This window comes from Maniola hyperantus, chromosome 28 (assembly GCF_902806685.2).
Source record: "Maniola hyperantus chromosome 28, iAphHyp1.2, whole genome shotgun sequence".
Classification (NCBI taxonomy): Eukaryota; Metazoa; Arthropoda; class Insecta; order Lepidoptera; family Nymphalidae; genus Maniola; species Maniola hyperantus.
In genome coordinates this window covers 1,419,787-1,439,881 of record NC_048563.1, presented here as the reverse complement: position 1 = coordinate 1,439,881, position 20,095 = coordinate 1,419,787, and the positions used below count along the sequence as shown (strand labels likewise).

The window sequence follows — 20,095 nt, the reverse complement described above, 5'->3', positions numbered from 1 at the left end:
TACATAACTTCAAAAAAGAAAAAAATTCAAACACATTCGATTCGTATTTTTTTCACGTATCCGTAAAATCACGGATGAGTGCGTAAACGCTCTAAGAGAGGAAATTAGGTTTGACAAAAGTTTGAAAGTAGGTTATATTTGGCGAAAGTAATAAAACAACCCATATTCAGGCAAATTTTACTGTTTATTTTGTTTTTGTGTGTACAACGGGATATTTCATTAATTAATTCTTTTTTCTTACTAAACTGGGTCTACGGCTCTGGATTCTAGCCCTTTTGAGCGTTTCATTTATTCACATGTTAAGCCTTACTAGACAACAGTCTCCTTGCCTCTCTCAACCCAGAATCACTTGCACCATGTACTGTGGCGAACCGCTTGGTTTCTGACGCCTCACCAGCAAACAGCACCTTAGGGCTCCCTTCAGCATCCAGCAGGGGCTCCGCTAGTGTTGCTCTAGCGTTCGGGTACTCCACCATTTGAGGAACTGTGTCATGTGAGTAGCAACCTCGTGTGAATGGGTTGGAATACCATTTGGACCTGTAGAATAGAATTACCATGATGAACCCATCGCCGGCTCACTACAGAGCACGGCGGGGTGATTACGTATCTCGCGACAGACTTGCGACAGGCGTAAATCTCGCGATCAATGCTGTCAAACGTCACACACACACACACACGTAACAGCGGCTAGAGAGAGACACAGCAATAGCCACAAAGCAAAATAAGAAGAAGAAAAAGAAGAGAGCAAATGAACTGTCGCATTGCTACTGCTGTCGCTACTGCAACGTTTTACGTAATCACTCCACCCACCGGTCTCCTCTTGGAATGAGAAGGGTTTGGCCATAGTCCACCACGCTGGCCAAGTGCGGATTGGCAGACTTCACACACCTCTGAGAACATTATGGAGAACTCTCAGGCTACAGGTTTCCGCGCACAATGTTGCGCGTTGGTCGTGTCGGTTGTATAAACTTCTATTATAAAATCAAGCAATGGTAGGTACCTACTGATTCTGAGCACAACAAAATTTTAGAGCATTCGCATCCTCTTCTTACTAATATAATATGAAAAGGACAGACATAGTTTGACAGTTTTAAGTTTAATTTAGAGCTGTCAAACTTTGTGACTTTAGCTACCAGTCGCGAGCGTATCGTTTAAATTTCTAGCGTGCACTAAAATTTAGTCTTTAAATGCAAAATTCATGTTCCGTCCCATTTTAGCAATATTAACAAGAAAAGGATGCATATACTCTAAATTTAGTTTATCGAAAAACAACAGAATCAGCGCCATTGTATATTTTGATTAGCGAACGAATACGATTCGTTTTCTCATAAGTCAACAAAATTATAACATTCTTAAATGTTTTGCATAGAAACGAAGATATCCGAAGCACGAACTCCCGCTAATCCGACTCTATATGATCGCGCGCGCCCCTTCATAACCTCGCGCCCCTAGGAATGTGCCTAGTTTGCCTTAGGGATAATCCGCCTCTGGATCTAGGTCAACCCTATAGGTTTCGATTCCCTTGACAGGTCTTGGCAGACAGACAGACTGACAACAAAGACGTGACTATATGACGCGTGAATCACACAAATTTCAAACCCCTATTTCGCCCTCTTAGGGGTTGAATTTTCAAAAATCCTTTCTTAGCGGATGCCTACGTCATAATAGCTATCTGCATGCCAAATTTCAGCCCGATCCGTGCAGTAGTTTGAGCTGTGCGTTGATAGATCAGTCAGTCAGTCACCTTTTCGTTTTATATATTTAGATTACTTTTTCTCTGGAGTCACGGAACCCTAAAAAATATATACTTTGGTCCTCACCTTATCATACCAGTGGGTTCGGGTATAGTCATATTTTTCCCCATAAACCTTTGCAAAAGTTGCATCATTTTACTCTTAACGACATCCTCGGGCAATGTTTCTATCTGAAAAATAAAATTCAACAAATTATCATCTCAACCCATTGTCGACACACTACTGAGAACGGGTCTCCTCTCAGGATAAAACACACTACCTGTCATTGGCTAATCTATGTTAAGCCAGAAGAAGAAGAAAAACACGATAGTACTGATTATGATACCACAAAAAACGTGATTTTAAAAAAAAAAACCTACATTTTGTAAAATTTCATTATTATATTGCAAATAAAACATCTCACTGACGCTAGAGGTCAATGAACGTTCCGTAAATAGGTCACTTGGAGTCAATGCCGTGTCGTAGGCGGGGCATTGATCCGAGTTTTGCACGCTATACATTGCGCGTTTGAAAAGTACTTGTTCCTCTCATTTTCTATTTTCTAGTTAGGTAGGTACTGCTACCGGTTGCCCAAGAAGAACAACCCCGGTCCAGTATTTATTTGAAAATCGCCTAAAAATGTAGACCGTCTGATTGGTTTAATTTTACAGCCAATCAGGCGGTCTTTACACTGTCCAATCATAAGCGAGCTAGTCTAAGGGGTGTGTCCTAAACAGAGGGGTCTTTTTGGCTCCGGTCTATACCGCAGGGAGTTATTCAAGGGGCACTATTACAACATGGGGTTATTCAAGGGACGGACCAACAGCAGTGGACGTCTATCGGTTGATGATGATGATGATAGTATACTTAGATTCTGATACATTTGTCTACTCACCAGCTTAGCTTGATCGCCATTGGCCCAAAAAGTCAAAGTATTGCTCGACCCCATAGGCCTTAATACTTGCTTAATCTTTAGCATCCATGGGTCCTCCTTATACGCCTCCCGATCCTCAGGATTCCAGAAGAAGAAGAAGGTCATCACGTCAGGCCACCATGGCTCGGAGAACGAGAAGATGGTCTTGCCCACCACTCCAAACCCTAATTTGTTTATGGCTGTAACTTTTTCTTCTGGGAGTGGTGGTGAGAAAAGGGTTGAGTATCTAAATTTTTTATTATTATTACTAGCTGTTGCCCGCGACTTCGTCCGCGTGGAATTACTTAGGTTTTTGAAAATCCCGCGGGAACTCTTTGATTTTCCGGGATGAAAAGTAGCCTATGTCACTCTCCAGGTCTTTATCTATACCCATGCAAAAAAATCACGTCAATCCGTTGCACCGTTGCGACGTGATTGAAGGACAACCAACAGACAATACAACAACAAAGCACATCGATTTCTCCAGAAGTTTTCTTTGTAAAATATTATTATTTCATGGAGTTACGTTATATTATCATACCTTTCTTTCAATACTCCAAGGGACACGGTAACTATAACATTATCAGCTGTGTACACGGCGCCATCTTTGCACACTACCTCCACTTTACCCGTCGAGTCCTTCGGCCATTTTATTTGTGTCACCTCTGTGTTCAGTTTTATTTCTAAGGTTGGCAAGCCTGGACCGTTGTTGTATGTGTTCTGTGAATAAACGGCATGATTTTCGAAGCGCCAAACGCTCGTAGCGCGGCTTTGTTTGCAGCAAACAACAAACAGCAAGCATCGGCAGTTACCACAGAGTACTTTTTATACACAGTGTTTGACAGTGGTTTGGCTTGCAGCCAATCAGATCCACACGCTTGCCAGTACTTATTGCTTGCCACAAGCGTGGGGCGCTTCCATGAAGCTGATGCTTCACGCTTGTGGCAAACAACAAACAGCAAGCATCGGCAGTTACCACAGAGTACTTTTTATACACAGTGTTTGACAGTGGTTTGGCTTGCAGCCAATCAGATCCACACGCTTGCCAGTACTTATTGCTTGCCACAAGCGTGGGGCGCTTCCATGAAGCTGATGCTTCACGCTTGTGGCAAACAACAAACAGCAAGCATCGGCAAACACCACAGATGGCTTGCCTGCCAATCGGAACGCTCTGTAACGAAACGAAAATGGGGGGGCGGGGAGATATATAGGAATACACTAGCGGTACTTTAGTAATTCGATAAACGTATTTTATAGCTATTCTAGTTAAATTAGTTCTATCAACAAAGCGCCCAACTGTGCAAAGTTTTTAGGGTTCCGTACCCAAAGGCCAAAAACGAGATGTTTTTTGTAGTAGTGTTTAAACCTGCTTAACAATGCTTACCAACAATAGTTCAAAGAAAGTCTTGTATCCGTGTCGATGCCAGCTCATAGTCTTATACCCAACAAGATCTACATTGGTCGTCTGTAAGCTCACGTCATCCCAGTCGTTAGCAGCTTCCAGACTATTACTTATGTAGTTCATGATTTCCAAAAATTCGTTCAAGAACGCCTCATCCTGCAGAAGGTGTGGATGCTTCTCTTTGAGGTAATCCTTTAATCTAAAATAGTTTTATTATTATTATCATATTCAATGTACTCTGTGATTATTATAGACTAGCGCTTAGCTGCAATCGGAAGATACAGAATAGCCCAGTGGCCCTACCGCGGTTGTTTGACAGCTACAATGTCACGATCGCAATCATCTCTAATTGGTTAATGCTCGCTCACTATTGGCCACAATGCATTGTTGCAACAAGAATCGCACAAATTCAGCCAATCAGTACAATTGAGATTGTAATAATGATTGATGCAGGTTTTAGACAATCGCCCTGCAGGTGGCAAGTGATGATGCAGCGCGCTTGCCTAGAAGATGCCTATTCACTCTTGACTTGAAGGTAATTAATTATAAAAGTCACTTACATGCACATTCACTTCACACATATTCTATATGAAATCAACAAACAATATTCACACACATTATATAGTAATTCATATACATTCACACACAATATAATATACAAATTCACATAACACAGATCATAGTCGATCACAGATCGGCTGAGTAATTGGGCAAGTTATAGTGAGCGATCAGTGTTTACTTCGCTACCATCGGACTTTGAATACTTTGAACGTTGGCTCTTAAAGTATAGTCGAATTGCCGTCATGTTGGCACCATTGCTTTGTTTGCTTTTTATTAGTAGGTACGTGAAGTGCAACCCTGCCAACATGACGATAACTTATCTTTTGCCGTCATGTTGGCACCCTTGCTTTGGAGTTTTATTGTAGGTACCAACCGAGAACAGATAGTAGATTAAGAAACATGCTTACTTTCTGGTCAAAAACTTGCCAATCGTCTGAGGAGTCTCCGGCGGGTCATCTTGAGCCTCTAAACAGAAGGTCACCAGCTCCTCAAACAGGTCTGCATTTCCTTCGCTGCCATCTGACTTGTACACTTTCAACGTTGTCTCTTGTAGTATAGCCGATATGTTGTTCTTGATGGCCTGTTCATAGACCCTACTGTCCTTTGTGCCATGGATCCTAAGGACACAAATACAGACTGTTCGTTATAACTTGTCCCCTGCCGTCACGTTGGCACCATTGCAAGTTACACAATAATATACCATAAAGTCACTGAGTAAAGCAAACAAAGCAATTGTGCCAACATGATAGATCGTGAACGATCGCTAAAAAGGCGATGTTTATTATAATACTAGCTGGCGATGTCGGGGAGCGGTTGAATTTTTCAAAAATCCGTCTACTTCATAATAGCTACAAGCATGCCACAGCCCGATCTGATTAGTAGTTTGAGCTTGACGTTGATAGATCAATCAGTCAGCCAATCAGTCAGTCAGCCAGGTTTTCCTTTTATATTATACCTTTAGATTCGGAACTGTTCATGGTATCTTACCATTCACCCCCAACCTCCACGAGTCCATCTCCAAAGGGCACAGTCCACACCCTTCCACCGATTCTGTCCTGGGCTTCTAAAGCCAGCACCCTTTTACCGGCTCTGGCTAACGTGGAAGCAGCTGTGGTGCCCGCTGAACCCAGACCTATGACTATAGTGTCATATTGCTGGGGTACAACTGATCTGCAATTAAAAACCAGGTAAAAAACCGGTAAACCAGGTAAAAAACCAGCCGAGTGCGAATCAGGCTCGCGCAACGAAGGTTCCGTACAACAGTCCTATTTTTTCGACATTTTGCAGGATAATTCAAAAACTATGATGATTAAAAATAAATAAAAATCTGTTTTAGAATGTACAGGTGAAGCCCTTTCATATGATATCCCACTTGGTATAGCAATGTTATATAATTGAAAATATTAATTATTAATTCATGACCACAATTTAATTTTTTTTGTATGTAACCACAAATTCACGGTTTTCAGATTTTTCCCCGAATGTCGCTATAAGACCTACCTACCTGCCAAATTTCATGATTCAAGGTCAACGGGAAGTCTTCTTCTTCTTCATATTTTGCTTTGTGGCTATTGCTGTCTCAGGAAAGTCCAAAAGTCATTTGTGGGTATGGGTATTAACTTTTTATAATAAAATCCCGCAAACTATTTTGGACTTACCTTTGCACAAGTTTAAAAAATCTATTAAAAATATGCTCCTGAAAAAAGCATATTACACAATTGAAGATTATCTAAATGATAAAAGAGCGTGGATTTGACCTGCAGCTCGTTCCAGCAACGCACAAGACTGCAAATACTATTTTATACATGGCATAATCTTGTACCTATATCAAATATTTGAAAAGAGCAACCGCCGAGTTTCTTGCTGGTTCTTCTCGGTAGGAAAGGCATTCCGAACCAGTGGTAGATGCATCCGACTAAGTGCTTGTAAAAGTTTATACGAATAAAAAAGATTTTTATTTTTATTTATTTTATTTTACTCTCAGGCTTGCAAGTTTCCTCACGATGTTTTCCTTCACCGTTAAAGCAAGTGATATTTAGTTACTTAAAACGCACATAACTCCGAAAAGTTAGAGGTGCGTGCTCGGGATCGAACCCCCGACCTCCGATTAGAAGGCGGACGTCCTAACCACTAGGCTATCACAGGTTACTTAATATTTAGGTGCTTTGATTAATCATTTTCTTACTTTAATTTGTTGTTTTGACCTTTTCACCTCTCCCGCTATCAATCGCCATTGACCCTAAGTTATCTATCGCGATTATGAAATTATATCAAGGACGGGTTTCATTTTTTAGGGTTCCGTAGTAAACAAGGAACCCTTATAGTTTCGCCATGTCCATCCGTCCGTCTGTCCGTCCGTCCTCGGTCCTCCAGAGACTATTAGTGCTAGAAATCTGTAATTTGGCATGGGTTTAAATAATCACGCCGACAAACTGGTGAAATAAAATTTTGATAAATATTTTTTTAGGGTAGCTCCCCTTCATGTAAAGTGTGGATGGATTTTTTTTCTCGTCTACCCCATAGAGTGGGGTATCGTTGAATAGGTCTTTTAAAAATACTGTGGGTGTGGGAACATTATTTTTCGATTTCTAAGATCCGTTTGTAAAATATGATGTTTTTAAGTGCAAATTTTTATTAGAGTCAAGTGTCCCCCCCCCCCCCCTCTATCAGCCAAATGGTAGTATATAGGAACGTGAAAAAATTCACAGCAGTAGTATATATAATCAATTTTAAAGGAAAACTATCATGGCTAACACAGGTTAAGGAGTTAGATCTGTTTTTCCAGTATTGTGACTACGGAACCCTACAATGCGCGTGGCCCGCCACGCACTTGGCCGGTTTTACCTATACTATTTTTTTACACAGCTTATCTAATAACTGTGCAAATCATGACTGAAGAATGGTGCTAAGAATACTGGCTGCATATCCGTGCTGGACAGCCAGGCTGATCCTTTATGCGAAAAACGAGCCAGCCTTTCTGTCACCAGAGGGCTATTAATTAATAATTTAACCTCTATTTTTTTACTATAATTTTATATATGATATTTTTTTTAACTTTTTTTTGTTACTTTTTCGTTTTTAGTGTTCCGTACTACAAAAGGAAAATGGAACCCTTATAGGATCACTTTGTTGTCTGTCTGTCTGGCTGGGAAGTACCCTGTAGGTTTCTTGACAGACAGACAGACAACAAAGTGATCCTATTTAAGGGATCCGTTTTTCCTTTTGAGGTACGGAACCCTAAAAAATGACGAAAACATTTGCAAGCTACATATTACAACGCGACTATGGAAGTTTAAAGTCAAAGTCAAAGTCAAATGATTTATTCAAAATAGGTAATAAATTATAGTCATTTCGATAGTCAGTTGTTGGATTTGTAAGATATAGTGGTGATAATTATTACGCAAACTTAAAGCTACGAGGGTTCCAAACGCGCCCACGTCTGAGAAGAGCCCACAACAAACTCCCGGGTAAAAAAACTTACATCAAACATGTAGCCTGCCCCAAAATGGATGCCAGGGATATCCACAAGAGACGTCTATTCATGATCGCGATTAAGATGGCTTTATCCATCCAATCGAGAAATATTTATATTTCGATGTTGTTATCTAAATGTGGAAATGTTTATATTATGGCTAAATCTATATCTATGTATTAGTGATGCAACGAATACTCGCATTCGCATTCGTGGATGTTCGCATATTTTTGCATATTCGCATTCGCATTCGCGAAATTACTGCGAATGTTTTGCGAATATACTTACTTACTACTACTTTTTTTTTGGTGTATAATAAAACAAAATCCATTAATTCCTTATGTTTTTAATGTAATAAAAAGTAACTTAACCTCGTAATCACATTTATCAGTCTTCTCTTTATCATTTGGTAACGGGACTACCGCCAAGGTCACCAAGCGTTAGACAAATGACGCCAAACAAAAACTGAATAGGTTCGCGTTCGCGAATGTTCATAATATGACATTCGTTACATCACTAATATCTATACTATAATAAATAAAATTGAAGTGTCTATTCTATAATTTCGAAATAATTACCACACATTAAGCTCATAAGGTTATTTGAACTGTATCATAACTAAATCACACGTTTTTAAAATTTTTGTCTGTCTGTCTGTTTGTCTCTTTGAACGGGCTAATCTTTGGAACGGCTGACCCTATTTCTACGGGACTTTCACAGACAAGTAGAGAATTAACCAAGGAGTAACATAGGATACTTTTTTAACCAACTTTCAAAAAAGGAGTTGTGTTTTCTACTTAAGTTATGTACACCGAAATCTCCGAGATTACTGACACGATTTTTAGTTTGCGACATGGTTCCATAAAAATGCGACTAGATATTATGTTTCTAAAGTTACCTATCGCTACCACATACCTAACAAATATTTAATTGAATTTTGCCCGTGTTCGTAGTCTTCCTTTGATAATATATTCTAATATCTTCATTGAAAATATTAGAATCCAGAGTCATAAAGCCAATTTTTGTAAATGGGTGTATACCTAGTCTAAGGTTTTATATTATAATTAAATTTTTTTTTTTGTAATTTAACATTTTGGTTATTCGTCTGTGGCTCGTGTAAACATTTTGTGATTTGTAATAGAATTTTAATGAATTTTAATATTAATTTAAGTTATTTTTAAACGATTCAACTATTAAATTGATGTGTAGATTATGGTTTACATGTAATCACCAAGTACTGTCCCCTAAATTATTTCCAAACAAGAACAATTTAAAGTCAAAGCTAGCAAGGAAGGGAATAGGTAGGTTTAAAATCGTTAATAATGGGAAGAAACAAAATGATAGCAAAAAGCTGCCCCAAATGTGAGATGCAGGTTTGTTGTTTTTCATACTTAACATCTAAATATATAAAAGGAAAAGGTGACTGACTGATCTATCAACGCACAGCTCAAACTACTGGACGGATTAGGCTGAAATTTGGCATGCAGATAGCTATTATGACGTAGGCGTCCGCTAAGAAAGGATTTTTGAAAATTCAACACCTAAGGGGGTGAAATAGGAGTTTGAAATTTGTGTAGTTCACGCGGACGTAGTCGCGGGCATAAGCTAGTTCTCTATTAAAAATGTAATTTTAAGCAATAAACTATGATCTTAGACAATAGTATGAAATTATTGAGGTCAAATCTTTTTTTAGGATTAAGTTTGATTTTGTTCGAAGTTAGAATCTATCGGTATATTATTATAGACAAACTAGCTTCCTTCCTTTCCTTTCCTTCCTTCCTTAGGGTTTCCTTTTTAGGGTTCCGTACCTCAAAAGGAAAAACGGAACCCTTATAGGATCACTTTGTTGTCTGTCTGTTAAGAAATCTACAGGGTACTTCCCGTTGACCTAGAATAATGAATTTTGGCAGGTAGGTAGATCTTATAGCTGACATTTGGGGAAAAATCTGAAAACCGTGAATTTAGGGTTAGATCAGACAAAAAAAATTTAATTGTGGTCATGAACTAATAATTAGTATTTTCAACTATCGAAGTCAGTGACTATATCAAGTTGGGTATCATATGAAAGGTCTTCAGCTGTGCATTCGAAAACAGATCTTTATTAATTTTTATGCATCATAGTTTTTGAATTATCGTGCAAAATATCGAAAAAATACGACTGTAGTACGGAACCCTCATTGCGAGAGCCTGACTCGCACTTGGGCGGTTTTTTATTATTTACCACCAGGTGAGATTGCAGTCAATGGCTACCAACTTTTAATGGAATTTTACAAAAAATACTCTATATCTTCCAGGTGGCTGTAGCATCAAAGTCATGTAAATGTGGGCACACCTTCTTCGCGGCCCGGCGCGGGGCCGACTCCCTGCCTGCAGTAGAGGATATCAAGCGAAGAACCGGCCGAGTCAGACGCTCACAACCTCAGTTCTATGACGCGCAACACTATCAGAAGGCAAAGCGAAAGGTAGAAACCTGTTACATCATCATCATCATGATCAACCCATCACCGGCTCAGTACAGAGCACTTGACGGGTCTCCTCTCAGAGTGAGAGTTTTGGCCATAGTCTACCACGCTAGCCAATTGCAGATTGGTAGACTTCACACACCTTTTTTATTATTTTTATTATGGAACACACACAGCTTTTACTTTTTTACTTAGCTACTTATTTGTACATATGCCTATTAAGTGTTCACTCATTTACATTATGGAGAACATTACCTTTGAGAACATTATGGAGAACTCTCAGGCATGCAGGTTTCCTTACGATGTTTTCCTTCACCGTTAAAGCAAGTGATATTTTAATTACTTAAAAACGCACATAACTCTCCGAAAAGTCAAGAGGTGCCTGCCCGGGATTGAACCCCCGACCTCCGATTAGAAGGCGGACATCCTAACCACTAGGCTATCACAGCTTCAATCACTAGGCTATATGAATATGGGCCATTTAATACAGAATTATTTTGTTTCAGTCGCCAAAGAAGAGATCGTTATCAAAAAACTATGGAGACGAAGATTATAAAGGCAAAGGGAAGATTGAAAGTGGTATGTTTTTTTTTCTTTAAAAAGAATATTAGCCAAGGTTATACGGTATTTGACTATTTCAAGAATAAATTCTTTCTCAGTGATTATTAAATAGAGGATCTTCCAGAGTACGTTAATTCCACATCCTTTGTTAGTTTTATGTGTGAAAACCATTTTAAATTATTATTAACTAGCTTATGCTCGCGACTTCGTTCGCGTGGACTACACAAATTTCAAACCCCTATTTCACCCCCTTAGGGGTTGAATTTTCAAAAATCCTTTCTTAGCGGATGCCTACGTCATAATAGCTATCTGCATGCCAAATTTCAGCCCGATCCGTCTAGTAGTTTGAGCTGTGCGTTGATAGATCAGTCAGTCATTCAGTCAGTCAGTCAGTCAGTCAGTCAGTCACCTTTTCCTTTTATATATTTATATATTAGATTAGATTAGATTAGATAGATTAGATTAGATTAGATTAGATGAGGAATTTTCAGGGACAGCTTCAATAAAATTTTCATAGATGTCTCTTGAATATTTCGCATAGGTCGCCACGAAAGAGGAAAAATAATACCTATATCTAGATGATCTATGCTTTAGTGTTTAGGTCGTGTCAATCAATGACATAGATGAAGAGTAACAGCTAGCGTGCACTGCAATTTTCCTTACGTTTCTTCCCCACAAAATCTGTGAACTATAATAGAAGTAATTAATTAATTTCGCATCCGATTTAAATTTAAAAATTTAAAGCATATATGATATTTTTTTTTTTTTTTTTTTTTTATTTATTATTAACATACAAGAAAATTTACATATAATAGGTAGTACGCATTGTAAAAAAACCACAGAGGTTTGACCCTCAATGCGTACGTCTGCGCATTACATCATGCCTACTTTGTCAAAAAACAAAATTAGAAATAAGAAAATTAGAATTACTATATTATAATATACTAACTTAATGTTAAAAACAAAGAACATATAATACATATACCTACACATATATGTATATACATACAATATAGATATAGGTATAGGTAGGTAGGTATATAGATATAGGTATTATTTTTCGTCTTTAGTGGCGGTAATATATTCCCACCTCCCATTGTCCGTTTGTTCGTTTTCTCCCTAGCGTTAAGGTTGTCTGGAAGAGATCGCTATTTAGCGATAAGACCGTCTTTTTGTACCTACTTTTTTAAGATTTCTTTTCGTAACCTGTCATTTGTGTTTCTGTGGTGCAATAAAGTGTATACATACATACATATATTCAGCGCCATCTATGAAAATTTTCTCGAACGTTGCCTGGAAACCTCCTCATTAAACTTTGTGACGTCACATACATACGGTTTGTCATAGAATTTCGCATACAAAGCGCGCGTTTTGACGTTTGATAAAAATTATTGATTTGACTAGTTGTCAAATAAAGGATTAATAAATAAGGAAATAGAAATAAGTCAGCGCATATAAAAGTCAAAATTCATCAATTATATTATTATAATATTTTACCCATGAAATAGTCATTAATTTTTAATACATTTTATTTAAAAGATCATGTAGCTTCCGCTTGAAATGTAGTATAAGTCGCGCAAGTTGCTATTGCGCTGGAACCATGTCTCATTAACATCGAAATGACGTCATTTTGACGTCAGCCGAAATAAAACGTCACTAAAATGGAGGCTACCAAGCAATTTTCGGGACTTATGTACCCACTAGATGTGTTTTTTAGGGTTCCGTACCTCAAAAGGAAAAACGGAACCCTTTCGAAAAAGTTATAAGAACCACCCCCGGTGGGTCTTATAGCTGGTATTAGGGGAGAAATCTGAAAACCGTGAATTTGTGGTTACATCACACAAAAAAAAATTGTGGTCATGAACTAATGATTAATATTTTTAATTTTCGAAGTAAGATAAGTATATCAAGTGGTGTATCATATGAAAGGTCTTCACCTGTACATTCTAAAACAGATTTTTATTTATTTTTATGCATCATAGTTTTTGAATTATAGTGCAAAATGTCGAAAAAATACGACTGTAGTACGGAACCGTCATTGCGCGAGCCTGACTCGCACTTGGCCGGTTTTTTTGTTTTTTATCACTTCGGGTAGCTTGTTGTATGTTTTCATTGCCATAGAGTATGTAAAAGATTTATTCTCGTTTGAGGTAGCTGAATTTTATTTTCTTCTTTGTCGTATCACTCTTGGCAGAGCGGTCGTGGTCATCACGAAGCAACGTCTTTGAGGGCAGATGTTATATGCCTCACGAGCATTCGCCATTTCTCCCTGCTGGTCGACAGCCTGGTACACTCGTGCAAAGGACCGCCCACAGCAGACTTAATTTGGTCGGTCCATCGCATGGGTGACCTTCCTCGTCCTCTGGTGCCCTCCACCTTGCCCTGCACGACAAGACGCTCAATGGAGTCACTCTCACGCCGGGAGACGTGTCCGAAGAATTTTAATATGCGACTCTGTACTATCGACGAAAGTCGTTTTTATTTTGCAAGGTATTAATTTTTTCACAGCCACAGCCCGAGCCCGGCGGCGCCGCGCGCTGCGTCGGGCCAAGCGCGAGCCGCCGGCCGCTGATCGCACGCGCGACCCGACGCCGCAGCTGCGGCCGGCGCAGATCGCGCGCTGCCAGCTCATACTGTCCGAGATCAACAGGAAGATCGGCGCCGTGCAGTGGCAGCCGCCGTGCGACGCCTAGGGAGTGTGAAAAGTAGAGTATTCAACGAGGGGTCAGAGTGAACTCTCGGTTTGATTCTGAGTCGACGATGTATCAAATATTAGGCAATGGTGACGTGAAATCAAAGAAAAATAGGGCTAGCGTCTAATGTTTGACGTCAAACATTTGACGCCTGCCAGTGACGTCGAAGCCTTGACGTTTTGTTATAAGTTAAATTGTCGTGTACTATGGTAGGGTAGTACTGAGATATGTTGTGGCCGTATGTTAATAATTAAATGCGGCAACGGTGGAAGATGTTTATTGAGAGCCGGCTTATGATCTACTCTCGCTTATGGACTAACAATACTAATAAAGAAATCTTACATACTATTGTCTTAATCGTATTGCTTAACTACTTAACCCACATAATTTTGCATCACCTCTCTTTCAATCCGATGTGCAGGCAACATAATTCGATATATTGAGGAGTTGCATTTTTATGTTACTTAAACTGACAATTCGTACATATTACAACTCCCCTGAAAATGTATGCGGTTACCCCTCCCCTTAAAAGAAAAAAATGTTAGACGCTACATCGAATCAGAAGAAAAGATGATGACAATCACAAAAATAAAATCTAATGCTAAATAAAATTAAAATTAAGTAAGGAAACATTTTTTTTTATCGTTACTTACTGTGCTCAAGTGCAATTTATCTTATCTCTTACTTCGTATGGGCATACTTTCAACCTTACTTATAACTAGAAAAATCGTAATCTATTAAGTGCAGTCAAGGATTTAACTTTTACAAAAGTTTCGAAAAATCTCATCATAGGTAATAAGATAATCTCAAAATAGCATCATAGGTATTAGATATGTATAAGCTGAGGTATCGATTTCACTAATCGACTTAGTTGTCTCAAAAGATTCTTTGACCTATCAAATCGTCGTCATCATAAGTATACAGCTGTCGTATAGCATCGTCGTAAGACGGTAAATATAGGGTTTCTATTCTATAACCCATAATAATACCTATTATTGAGTAAACATCTCAGGTATTTATATTTCCTGGACAGTCAAAATAAATCTCTCCTAGTCTTCATCTTCCTTTCAAGTTACTTCTTCACATAATACAAATAAATAAACAAATCAACAAACGCGGCGCGTACTCTCCTAATTAATATTTAACATAACATGCTTGCAAGCATTTTTCATAAGACTTATAGTCTTCATCAAACTTATTTCTTTCAATAAGTATTTCAATAACATTCAACTTTTCATAAAAATTCTAGGTCTTTCACTAACACCAGCGCGGTAGATAATGATCAAGAGTCTAGACAAATATAGTTGAATGAGGAGGTACTAAATATGCGCAAAATATCGCGTTTAAACAAATAAATAACAATCATCTTCCTACGTCAGTATGTCTCAATCCCAAAATAAATATTGTATATTTTATACCTATGGCACTTCTACAGCCGAAGGGTGATCAAGCCTTTGGTTTGCAGAGTCCTAATTCGTTAAAGCCGGGTATAGTCTTATATCGTCAAAACTAGCATGAAACTAGACGAAAAACGTCTGTAGGGGAAAAAATTCTCCTTATTTCATATTCATTTCCTTGTATTTGCAAATTGCATCTCGAGCAAAACCATTGTCTCGTATAACAATACAAAATGTTCGGGTACGCGTGTGTCGTTGACCACGCGATGACACCGTTATAATTCTCTGAATTATTATAGTTCGATTTTAACACCGAATATTTACGAAAGAAGTAAGTATCTATTTATTCATTTATTAACTATCCATTATTATTTTAAACTATCCTACACACTATATAAAATCTTACAAATAAAGCACGAACGGAATTTATTAGTAGATAGTGGAGCAAGTATCATTTATTAAAAAAAAAATACCAATATTCTCTTAACCTATACGTACAAAATTAAATTATCTATCCAAAAAAAAATTACAATACCTACACATTCTACCTATTTGCCCATTACGAGAGATAAATTGCACTTACTTTAACTGTTAGCGACGCATTTTATTAATCAATTTCGTGACCGCCGTGTAGTCGCCGTCGTCGTCAGGGGTGATTTCGCTCATCAGGTCCGGAGGTCTGGAGTCTGCGCCTCTTCTTTCTTCTTGGTGGGCCGGGAAAACCCTGGACTCCTCGAACTGGGCCGGGAATACCCTGGACACCTCCTAGTTGTGGCCGGGATAACCCTGGACGCACGATGATGCTGGGCCGATCAATGCTCGGGATCAAGCAATCAATCAAGCTTGAGATGTCTTCTGTTCATAAGCGATTCATTTTTGGGCTTATTTCTTGATGTTAGTGTTTCTTGATTTTTAATACAGGACGTGGATATTTTTTTTTCTTCTTTTTGTTCTAATTGAGTCTTGAATCTTGATATTCTTTAGAAAATTGTGTAGTCTTCTTCTTGATCGGTGCCCAGCCGGTGCACGCACTTAGATTAGGCATGCACCGACTGGCAAGGGTCGCCATGAGATATGTTGTGGCCGTATGTTAATAATTAAATGCGGCAACGGTGGAAGATGTTTATTGAGAGCCGGCTTATGATCTACTCTCGCTTATGGACTAACAATACTAATAAAGAAATCTTACATACTATTGTCTTAATCGTATTGCTTAACTACTTAACCCACATAATTTTGCATCACCTCTCTTTCAATCCGATGTGCAGGCAACATAATTCGATATATTGAGGAGTTGCATTTTTATGTTACTTAAACTGACAATTCGTACATATTACAGTACTCACACGGTGTAGACACTGGTAGAACAAAACATAAGTCAAATATCTCGAAAACAACCGGTTTATTAAATCCAACAGCCCAGTTTGTACAGCTACAAGAATGAAATATGAGCGCGAGACAATTAATGACAGCGCCATCTAGTATGAATTGTCGTGAACTGTGGCAGGGTGTACTCACTCACACGGTGTAGACACTGGTAGAACAAAACATATGGCAAATATCTCGAAAACAATCAGTTTATTAAATCCAACAGCCCAGTTTGTACAGCTGCAAGAATGTAATATGAGCGCGAGACAATTACAAATAGCGCCATCTGGTACGATTTTTGGAACTAAATTAATCTAGACTACCTAAACAGGGATAATGCTGTCTTCGTCTTGGGTGCCCCTGAACGCACTCTACGCAGGATTCTAGATGCAACACGCTTCGCTCGGGAGTTACTCTGAATAGGATATTGGACAGCATGTAAAATATAGGATCTATTAATGGCATCCGTATTGAATACGAATTTTGGAAACCAACTATTTAGTCAGTTAAGAAAAATACATGGGTTATTCCCATTGAGTCACACCCACATGTGTAACACTGTGACTCAACGGGAATTTTTAAAAATAGTTGTCCCGTTGAGTAACACTGGTACTGATTCTGTGCACACCTAAATTTAGAGTATTCGCATCCTCTTCTTACTAATGTAATATGAAAAGGACAGACGCAGTTTGACAGTTTTAAATTTAATTTTTAGATGGTAAAAGCCGTGATTATAGCGCACAGTCGCGAGCCTACTGTTTAAATTTTTAGCGTGCACTAAAATTCAGAGTCTTTAAATGTAAAGTTCGTGTTCTATCCCTTTTTAGCATTGTTAAAAAGAAAAGGATGCAGATACTCTAAATTTAGTTTAGAGAAAGACAACGGAATCGGTGCCATTGTTACTCAATGGGACAACTATTTTTAAAAATTCCCGTTGAGTCAACCTACATATTGCGTGTAACAAGTGTTAACATTCAGTTAGTATAAATGTCATTATCAAAATCAGCATCCTGGAAAACCCTGAAAACGAAGATATTTTATGAGAAAATCGACAAAGAAAATGTTTTTTTGTCTACTTTAGTCACGTGATCGTAAACGGCTGTGATTGGCCGAGTGGTTGATGACGTCAACTGTTCGTAAACAGTTGCGTGTATGAGAATAGTCAACAACCAAAGTTTACAACAGGTGACGTCAAAATGACGTATGAAGAGCCAAATTGTCTGGAAAGCGTGTTCGCGGGATATTTAAATAAAAAAATGGTTTTCGATTTTTTTTCACAATGTTTACCGCTAAGGGAAGTGATATTTAATCGCTTATTGAAACTATTATTTTATGTAATTTTTAAATAAAATTTTATTCTTATTACATTTTATTATAAGAAATAAAATTTTTCAAACAGTATAAATTTTAAAAAATTTAACATAATTTATTTTATGACTTATTACATGAATTATGAAGGAGATGGAATAAAGAAAAAAAGATACAATGAAAAGCTATTTTATTTGCCATTTTGGACATAAATAACTACCCGTCCCATAACATTGGTGCTAATATTAGCAAAAACGGACCAAGTGCGAGTCAGGCTCGCGTGTATAAGGGTTCCGTACTACAGTCGTATTTTTTCGACATTTTGCACGATAATTCAAAAATTATGATGCATAAAAATAAATAAAAATCTGTTTTAGAATGTACAGGTGAAGACCTTTCATATGATACCCCACTTGATATAGTTATCTCACTTTGAAAGTTGAAAATACTAATTATTAGTTCATCGTTCATCATTCACAGTTTTTAGATTTTTCCGCAAATGTCAGCTATAAGATTATTACCTGCCAAATTTCATGATTCTAAGTCAACGGGAAGTACCTACCCTGTAGGTTTCTTGACAGACAGACAACAAAGTGATCCTATATGGGTTCCTTTTTTCCTTTTGAGGTACTCGTAAAATATATCAAAAAACTTTTTCGATCGCAATAATCTAAAAACCTAAATCCACGCGTACGAAGTCGCGGGAATCAGCTAGTTAATAATAATATTTTTTTTTAATCATTTCACAAATTCCATACCAATCGAAAGTATGAAGCCCATAGAATATGCAAACGTTAGGTTAATGAAATAAATGTTTATTTTCATTTAACTTTAATTCATTAACGCGGTGCAAGTTACTAGAATCGATTTACCTGTTTATACCTGCCTACCCGGGGAAAATAAACGTTTGCATATTCTATGGGCTTCTTACTTTCGATTGGTAGGTATGGAATTTGTCAATTAAATAAACCGGTGAAATGATTAAAAAAAAATGTTTTTTAAAATTATTAATTAATCGTATATGTACTAGACTGAAATTTGTTAGGCAACCCATATGCAATATATTTATTGACATATTAAATTGAATATAAAATACGTTTCATCTATTAACCAGCTCGGTGAAGGTCGTCTTATATCGGGATCTTAGACCATTGTGATTTTTCAACTAATCAAGTTAAAGGATATACGATTTTAGACGTTTTACCTCATTTTAACTACATCAAAATATTAGAGAACTTTTTGTAATCAACAGGATAAGTTGATCATTGTAACAATAATTAGGTACAATGTAATATTTTAAGAAATTGAAATTGTAATTAGGTACAATGTAAGTAGAAAGACCTTTGCTGCCATGGGTTCTTTCAGGCGCCTACGTTCTTTGCTTCCCATTCCTACTAAGATTATGTTAGCTCAATCTTTACTGCTCTCTATTCTCGATTATGCAGACGCAAGCTACATTGATTTAACCGAGGACCAACTTAATAAACTTGAGCGAATTCAAAACCTTGCTATTAGGTTTATATTTGGCTTGCGCAAATATGACCATGTCTCCGAATTTCGTTCAAAGCTCAAATGGTTACCCATTCGCTTTCGCCGGAATCTGCACATTGTTTCTCTTCTGTACCTACTGTGTATTGTTCAATCCAATGACTCCAAGTTATTTAAAAGAAAATTTCAAATTTCTAGGCCATGACAGACCAGATAGAGTTTTACGATCAGCGGGAAAACTCATTCTAGCGCCACCTACACATCGGACAAAATACTTTAAGAATTCCTTCACGGTCACTGCTATCTGTTTATGGAACGAGCTTCCCTCGCAAATCCATCGTGCTGAATCCCTTAACTAATTTAAAATTGACGTCAAAGATCATTACCTATCTCTTTGCTATCATCAGTAACGGCACAGTTTATTATTTAAATCTATATGTGTATATATATCTAATAAAAATAAAAAATAAAATAAAATAATAAAATAATCATTTATTTGCAAGAATGTTTGTACAAGAAAGATGAAAATTACACTATAATCAGAGGCCATAACATTCTACTAAATTAATAGTGTGCAAATATTTTTGAGTACCAATTTGTAAAATAATTACTTAATAGTCAATGAAACAAAAAATTAAATTAATAGTCAAAAAACAATTATAATCAAAATACATAATAATGATTAGGTACAATTTTATAATGTCACAAAGTCAGAAATTATACCATGGTATTAATAT

General features: G+C 37.6%; 2 protein-coding genes across 2 annotated transcripts; one reads left to right on the top strand and one right to left on the bottom strand.

Moving 5' to 3' along the window:
- Window positions 1-165: 165 nt before the first annotated feature.
- On the bottom strand, window positions 166-8,214 carry LOC117994897 (spermine oxidase-like). The gene is made up of 8 exons (XM_034982872.2): window positions 8,091-8,214; window positions 5,597-5,779; window positions 5,017-5,226; window positions 4,031-4,247; window positions 3,188-3,366; window positions 2,629-2,893; window positions 1,821-1,924; window positions 166-537 (listed from the first exon to the last, which is right to left on the bottom strand). The coding sequence occupies exons 1-8, from the start codon at window positions 8,177-8,179 to the stop codon at window positions 300-302; spliced, it is 1,485 nt and encodes a 494-aa protein (XP_034838763.1). The 5' UTR covers window positions 8,180-8,214; the 3' UTR covers window positions 166-299.
- A 959-nt stretch (window positions 8,215-9,173) lies between these two features.
- On the top strand, window positions 9,174-14,013 carry LOC117995208 (UPF0547 protein C16orf87-like). The gene is made up of 4 exons (XM_034983214.2): window positions 9,174-9,454; window positions 10,376-10,543; window positions 11,050-11,122; window positions 13,613-14,013. Exons 1-4 carry the CDS (start codon window positions 9,404-9,406, stop codon window positions 13,795-13,797), a joined length of 477 nt encoding a protein of 158 aa, XP_034839105.1. The 5' UTR covers window positions 9,174-9,403; the 3' UTR covers window positions 13,798-14,013.
- Window positions 14,014-20,095: the final 6,082 nt, after the last annotated feature.